This window comes from Acipenser ruthenus, chromosome 40 (assembly GCF_902713425.1).
Source record: "Acipenser ruthenus chromosome 40, fAciRut3.2 maternal haplotype, whole genome shotgun sequence".
NCBI lineage: Eukaryota > Metazoa > Chordata > Actinopteri > Acipenseriformes > Acipenseridae > Acipenser > Acipenser ruthenus.
Genome location: NC_081228.1, coordinates 3783444 through 3791205, shown reverse-complemented (window position 1 = coordinate 3791205; position 7762 = coordinate 3783444). Strand labels below are relative to the sequence as shown.

At 41.0% G+C, this 7762-nt stretch overlaps 1 protein-coding gene across 2 annotated transcripts in view; it reads right to left on the bottom strand.

Annotated features, from left to right (window-relative positions):
- LOC117397181 (junctional adhesion molecule 3B-like) overlaps positions 1-7762 on the bottom strand; it is a 33620-nt gene that overhangs the window by 3665 nt on the left and 22193 nt on the right. For both annotated transcript variants that reach the window (XM_059010159.1, XM_059010160.1), the window contains exons 2-8: positions 4200-4265; positions 3619-3732; positions 3212-3364; positions 2190-2392; positions 1363-1462; positions 417-546; positions 69-120 (exon numbers count right to left, since the gene is read on the bottom strand). In XM_059010159.1, coding sequence (XP_058866142.1) covers positions 69-120; positions 417-546; positions 1363-1462; positions 2190-2392; positions 3212-3364; positions 3619-3732; positions 4200-4265 — 818 coding nt within the window. The remainder of the gene's footprint in view (positions 1-68; positions 121-416; positions 547-1362; positions 1463-2189; positions 2393-3211; positions 3365-3618; positions 3733-4199; positions 4266-7762) is intronic.

The window sequence follows — 7762 nt, the reverse complement described above, 5'->3', positions numbered from 1 at the left end:
TCTAGCTCAAATGGAATCTAATTTTAACCTTGAATATTGTTTGATTCATTCTGCTCATTAAATCCTACCTCCTCCTCTTGCTTGGAATCCACTGCATCTCCTTTAGCAGGGGGTTTGTAACTGAAATAAAAAAAAAAAAGAGTGAAACTTGTCCAACACAAATAAAGCAAATTCCTATACCAGCATACTTATTTATTAAAATACAGTATGATGCATCAAAAGCACCACTGTAAACATACTGCATGTAATGTACACACCCGGGCGTACAACGTGGTCACTATGGACTTGGGCTCTTTAATACACCTTGATCTGGATTTATACTAGCGAAGGCACTATAGGACCTTCAGGACTGGCAATCTTGACATGCTGTATTTTGTGGTTGGAACGGATGCAAATGTTATCCTGAGAGTACTCACTTTTTTCCTGTCTGCTGCTTGCTTACGAAGTAACCTCTTTTATATGCACAAGAGATCCCGATTCCTATCAACAGCAGAACAGTCAACACCACCAGCACGCCACCCACGATGCCCGCAATGTTAATATCATCTGGAAAGGGCACAGAGACACACACAAACAGGACGGTGATTTGAATAATTCACAATATATGACGTCAGGAGAACTGACCTGTACCCACTGTAGCCACAGCTCCATAAGACGGCATTGCAGATCAATTCATTACCTAGCGAGGTAGCACCTCAGCTGGTGAGTTTTCCATTTCTGTTTATTTGCTGTGGGCCTTGCCTGTACACCTGGAATTAGAATTGCACCTGTTTCCCTGCTCTGAGAACGATCAACAGGTAGGATCCATCCTGGATCAGGTTTTTGTTTTCTTCTCTGTGGCATTTTTAACTCAATTGTATTTCATTTTTTTCCCCCTTTGTCTGGCCTAGTTACTGTAACAGTTGTATTTTCTGAACATGATAAATAAGCTGTCTGAAGTATTTATTAACCGAGCAGCATTCTGCACCCTCCAAGACAATGGTTCTGCTATGAAAAAGCATTGCAGTCTGGTTTTATACAAGGAACCTCAAACCAGACTGCAAGGGGCATTCTTGGTTATTGTTGCAGTGCTACCTGTATTACTGTGGTTTTCCACCAGGGGTCAGTAGCAAAACAGGCCACATAAAAGGACATGGTCACATGCTAGAGGATTACTAGAACATTAAAAAATAAATGTGGGAAAACTGCAAAGAATGTATTTTGCAGTTTGTTAGGTAAATATGTGGATGGATAAGAACAATATTCAAGATATTCATAAAGCAACAGAAGCCGACAGATATTTTCTATGAACTGCAGTTTCATAAAGGTGATAAATGGGTATAAAAACTGGATTAGAACTTGGCTATAATAAAGTGAACTTACAGACTTCCATCAGCTGGGGCCCACACCGGGCCATTCCTGCAGGGTTCTTGGCCACACAGTAATACTCTCCGGCATCAATCTTCTTCACCTCACTGAATTTCTAGAAAAGAACGTGGGGGGTGGGGGTACAGAAAAGCAGGCTCAGCATTGCAAATTCTGCTCTTCAAAAAAGACTTTCCCCTCAGCTGGGAATTCCAATTTCCAGGAACTATTTAAGGTGCTGATAACATTTAACCCAGGATCGCACTTGCTCTGAATAACCCAATTAGGATCCCTGAAACCGAGCCCCCATTCCAGCGGGAGATCCAGGGTTCTAAACTTAGCAAGCGCCAGCAACTGGGGTAATGACAGCGAAACCCGCAGTGCGATTGTCTCGCGTCAGACCACGTGGTTAATAATGTGCGCCACACCACTCAACCTGCACATCAGGTGTCTCTGTCAGCCCCTTGTAATGGAATGAACCAAACAAAATGAGTTCTACTGGCTGGGAAGGACAGGACTGCAAGCACAGCTTTCCTTCTGTATTAGGGCAGTTAGATTCCATTTCCTAAACGTTTAAACCGTGATCTATTAAGAGTGCTGTTACTTTTTATGACGCACTACAACATTAATGTAGACAAGACTAGATGTGCACAACACTGATGTGTAGACATTCATATTCAATACTTCTGTATAAACACTACAGCTGACCTCTATCTGACATGCATTACTTTGACAATGGTTACACATTTAGGAACAATACTAATCGTTTAACACTAGATTTAAACTTTTACCATGAATACAGGCCCTGCAGTTTACAGCGCTATAGAGAGTATATGATGTAGTACCAGAGTCCCATCCTTGGGGTCCGCTGTGTAGGAGGAGTTGAAGAATTTGGGGCTGCTCTTGGGGTTGTCAGGAAGGGGCTCGTTGTCACGGTACCAGTGGTACGTGGGCAGTGGAAAGCCCTCAGTCTCCACACACGTCAGAGATGCAGACTTCCCCACGGGCACAGACTGGGGCACACTGCACCTCGGCACCACTGGCTTTACTGGGAGCAGCAAAACGAAAAACACACACACACCATCAGGCCACCTTCAGACTAGCTGAATTCTTGAACACTTCTACTTTGCCATATAAAAAAATATATTATAATGAACGAACCACCATTCTGCTCGTCTCAGCGTGGCGAAGCATTTGTTTTTGTACGTATCTTTAGCAGCTAGCAGTGATCTAATGCCGTTCGGAAGGTTTTGCTATTAAAAGACAGGACTGAGGCCAGATTCCTGATTCCCTGCATTGAAAAGCGAGACCCCACTGAATATCCACGCCCTTATCACCATGCCAATGGACATTCTGGAAGGGCTTCACTTTCCCTCATAAGGAATCGGATCACAGCTCCTGTTTCAGTCCTGTCCGTTTCTCTCAAACCCACCCTCGCAGATAGAATTAGTTATGATCAAAACCTTGGAACTGGCTGACCGCATTACACAAGATCAGCTTGCAATATGACTATACTTCTCCGAGATATGAAAGGATCGAGACACACATATACAGTGTTAACAGAAATGCCTGGCTGTATACAACTGTGGCTTTTTGTAAAGGTCATACAATCTATGCAATTTAGTTATTTTTTTCATCCTGGTAATTTAAAGTTAAAAATCTAAAAAATAACAAGATAAATTAAATGTTATTGTTAATATTAATGTGACGTCATTTCCATTGGATACAAAGTACCTTATCTGGAGGAATTTCATATGGATGTACCACATCAAATGTTAGGGTCTACTATATATTATCGTATAAGATTCTGTTTGAGAGCTATATTCTTGCGCAGTCGAGCCTCTGGTGCAAACTCGTTGACACACACCTTGTACTGTTAGCTCAATGGACAGCTCGTCTAATTTTTTCTCATCCAGGTGGGCTGACACCTCACAGCGGTAGGTGGCCGAGTCAGTTCTGGTTGTGTTGTGAATTACTAAAGATGAGGTCCCTCTCAACTCCGCTCTGTTCTCCAATGCTCCTAATAAAAAAATAAAAAAAACAAACTTTACTACAGCACTATGATATCAACTGTCTACAGTGTGGTGCTAAGAACGTATGCATCTATGGCACAGCATTAAGAGGATCAGTGTTACTGGTACAGAAGACAATAGATTTCAAAGCCTTGGTTTACCAAGCGATGCGCAGTGAAAACGAAATGTTTGATTCCGTGTTCTACCCTGATAATGTAGATCTTTCTGAACTAAAACAAGCCCTATTTTCAGTTCAACGTACCTGAAATTTTACCCTGAAAATAAACATAGGTGGTGTCTCCACCCCGGAACTTTTTCCACTCAATCCTGGGGTCAGGAGTGGAAATGGACTTTATAATGCAGGACAACTCAACACCTTGAGAATGAAGAGAGAACGGGAGAAAAGGGTCAGCGCTGCTCAGCTAAGGCACATGGGTAATTATAGTACTGCACACCCAGCTTTATATAAACTCTGCAGGGATATTGCAGAACGGAAGGCATAGATATAGCACACATGAGTTATTCACAAGTATGTTCAAATTAAATGCAAGCAGTTACACAGTAAGCTGTAAGAATGGATTACAAGTTCTGTGCAACTCATTCCTTGATCGTCTGTCCACAGTCCCACATGCACACTTAGTAGTTATGATTTTACCACCTGGTAAACTATTACAAGGGTATACCTGCTTTTCCATTTCAGCTTTAAATTTGTATACTCTTTCACTCAGCAAAGTTAGCAAAATGTGATGTGATGATGTGTCCACAATGAAACGTGTGCCTCCTCATTCCTGACAGCAGGTGGCGCCACTGCTTTTGTGCAAGCATTGCTGTATCAGTACTCACTCTGGAACTCGTTCACGACAGGGTGCTGGTTATTTGAAGTCAGTTCCACTGCCATTGACCTGCAGCCTTCAAGACAAAAACAGGGGAAATAGTTCATAAAACAGTAAGCTCTTAGCATGGAATACTGCTGTGGGAGCCTGGCTGACTGTATTGTAAAATGCAATACCTTTCAGCATTTCAGTATCTCTCAGTTTCGAAACTTGTCTTGGTATTTATAAAGAATTCCCACATGCAGCAGTGGAGTCTTTATTGTTGTAATGAAAGCTTCCTTCCTCACAGCGTTACAGTACATGGCTAATTCCGAGCATTCACAGTTAGTTGCCAGTGAGAGCTGTGCTCTTGCCACACAGTGTCGGACACTTTAAGGCCCACCGAAGCACTGGTGCAAGTTGCTGTGATCTTTAGTTCTTTGCAGTGCACCTTGCAGATTGCAAGAGGGGTCATGTACAGTACATGCGGGGACATTGCTCAAGTTCAGCTTGTACCATTTACCAAGACATCTACATTTAGAATGGATGAAAAACACACTGTGGAAGTGCTAACCTTTCTTTGTACATGGAAAAAAAAAAAAAACTGGTACAGTATTTGTCACTGAAAGTTTAATGGTCCTACTACAGATTTATTTTATTTCTAGGAATCTTTTACATAACCAATGCCCCCCCCAACCATGTCTGTTAAGATCCAATTTCTTTCAAACTGCAACAGCATAAAAAAACAGCTACAGTACTTAGAGAAAGCAATATTTTCTAAGCTCAGTGCAAGAATGAATGAATTATTTATCCAGACCCCAAAAAATAAAAGGTTGGAAATATAGCGCAGAAAACACTGACATCAGTCAGTTAGAGACAAGAGTCTTTTTTTTGGTTTTTGTATATAAATCTAAAGACTTTATCGTTTCTAAACTTTCATGGGTTTAAATAAATTGATCAGCTGGCAACAAAGAGTAATCTCTTCTACTGTACTTTACCCCCACAAGGGATTCTGAAATCGGCTGTATTTTTTGTGCTTATTAATTATAAGTTTAGACGTTTGGTTGCTGCAGTTCTAGTGGATATATTTAATTATAGCCAGTTCGATTCTTCAGGGGGAAGCAGATGCTCCTCTTTGAAGTGAGTGTCTTGTGCCTTCTGGTGCAGACAAGCTGAAATTCAGCAACACAGCAGGCCTGCTGCAGAAAATATGACAAGACAGACACAGTTATGACAAGACAGACACAAAACAAAACGGAAAGCGTTGGAGCCGGAGGGAAAGCAGCCCTCATACCACACTGACACGCAGTTTGCTATTTTAAGAACTATTTAAAAAATAAATAAATAAATAAAAAATCACTTCAGCTAAAATGTGTGTAAGAACACAAATGACTTTGTTCAACGTGTCTGGTATAAAAAACTGCACAACAAAGACACCACCAATTCAAATTAGTATGATAATTCATAATTCTATCCGAATGTCAAAGTTTTGTTTTATCCATCCCCATGTGAGCTAGCCATGCATGACAGGAGTGTAGCCATTAACCTCTCTCGCCCTGCAACACTCTCCCACTGGTCAATGTAAGAAATATCGCTAAAGGTATCTGGTGTTTTTTTTTTTTTTTTTTTTTTTTAAAGGACAGCTTGACAGTGTCTGCATTCAGTAGCTCTGTTCCTGACACTGGAGCTTCTACAGCATGTGAAATGTTAACCAATTTTAATTTGGAAGGACAAGGTTCCTGAGCAGATCTGCCACTCATTCCCAGCAGCCTTGCCCTGTAAGATTTAAAGTCTGAGGTGGTTCAAGCCATCCATGTGCAAAGCAAGCCCCACACAAGGCAGGTGCTGCCTGCTGGCCTACATTCCCTCTCCTCCTCCCCTCTTCATGTTCTCTTTGGCTGACAGTCTGTGTAAAGTTTGAATCTTTCTTTCCCAGTAAGCACGGCCGTTTTTTTTTTTTTTTTTTTTTTTTTTAACTAATCTCAGTGTAATGCTTCTCAAAGCTCTGTGCATTACAACACCTCATCAGAACAAAAAAATATGACAACCAAATGGTTAAGGAAAGGGTCATGTTTTTATTTATTTATTTTTCGATGCACAATATAGGCTTTTCTCTACCGTACAGCATTTCTGGCTCCTTCTTATAAACATGTTAACTGTTCTGTTATAAGCTCATCTGTAAATCTGACAAGCTCCTGAACATAAACAATAAAAGTAAACAAGAAACTGCATTCATTTCTCTCGTACTCTCTCATATCGAGACTGTTACATTCATTACAAAAGTGCTTCTTCTGAAACAGTACAGTATATAGCCTGACTTTGGAGTTGAGAAGACGAGAGAGGTTACTCTTTCCACAGTACCTTACCCTGTCGGCTGAAGAAAGCAATCCCTTCACAGCAATGTAAAATAACTATACTGTAGGTGTGACTTAAGAGAAAAATTAAAAAGGCAGCTAAACCTTCTGGGCCACCAGTTGGTTTTATGCTGTACTGCAGTGCATCCCATTTACTGTGAGGAATCACTTGTTTTTTGCAACTTGGATGTTGTGGGTTTCTGTTGTACTAAAGATCCCCTTAAATAAAGCAGCACAGCATTCTGACCAACAAAAAAAAAACACATGGTCTAGACATCGCGTTCTTAATATGGCCAAAATGTACACAGCCAGCATATCCTTAAAAGGGCTGTGTGATTGCAGCAGAAGCAGCGTTCGCGCTGACATCAACACTGCTGCTGCACCCGAGGCCTCAATACAGCCATCTGCAGGGAATGAAAAAAGAAATACTCTTGCAATGCAAGTGTGGCTGGCTACCCAGAACAGTGTGTGTTAGTTCCCTGCAATGGAACATTAGTTTGAATTGTCCCACAACAAACCTCTTGATTTGTGTACGCGTATTACACTAAATCCTCAGTCCTTCGAAGATAATCTTGTGGGATTAGATCAATCACGATAAACACAAAACCTGACGTACAGTAAGAGCAGAAACAACAGACACTTGGTCCATTCCCAACTGCTTGTTGACAAGTGTGCTCTAGCCTACAAGTGTTGGATATTTAACATCATGGAAATCAAAGAAACTACAAAATGATTTTGCAAAAGTCTACCGGAATCCAGTACTTCAGTATTTCATGCTAGATCTTGAAATGTCACATTTTTCAATTTTTTTCAGTTATCCGCCAAGTATATGGGAAAACTACAAAGCGGTATGTAATTCGAGATGTTAACGTAACATTATTCAGCAGGTTTCATTCGACTATGAAGCAAAATGTGTTCATGCAAAACTGCTGGCTATAGCTGTACAGTATCCTACTGCAGCTTAATATTCCTGACTATTGCAGGAGATCTTACATGGCAAGATCTGAACAGTTTCTTCTTGGGCACAGTACTTGTTCTTCGTGGTAATACAGTAAATTGCTTTGGTAAAGTGACAAATGTATCGGGAGACTCATACATGTAAAAATGTGCTGTACTGATGTACAGTACAGGGCTAACTGATTCAAAAGCAGGACCTTCAAACAATGCCCTTTTCAGAGTTCAAGGGAGGCCCAGGATTGTACAGTAGAGCCAGTGGAGAGGTATCGTGTATTAAAATTGA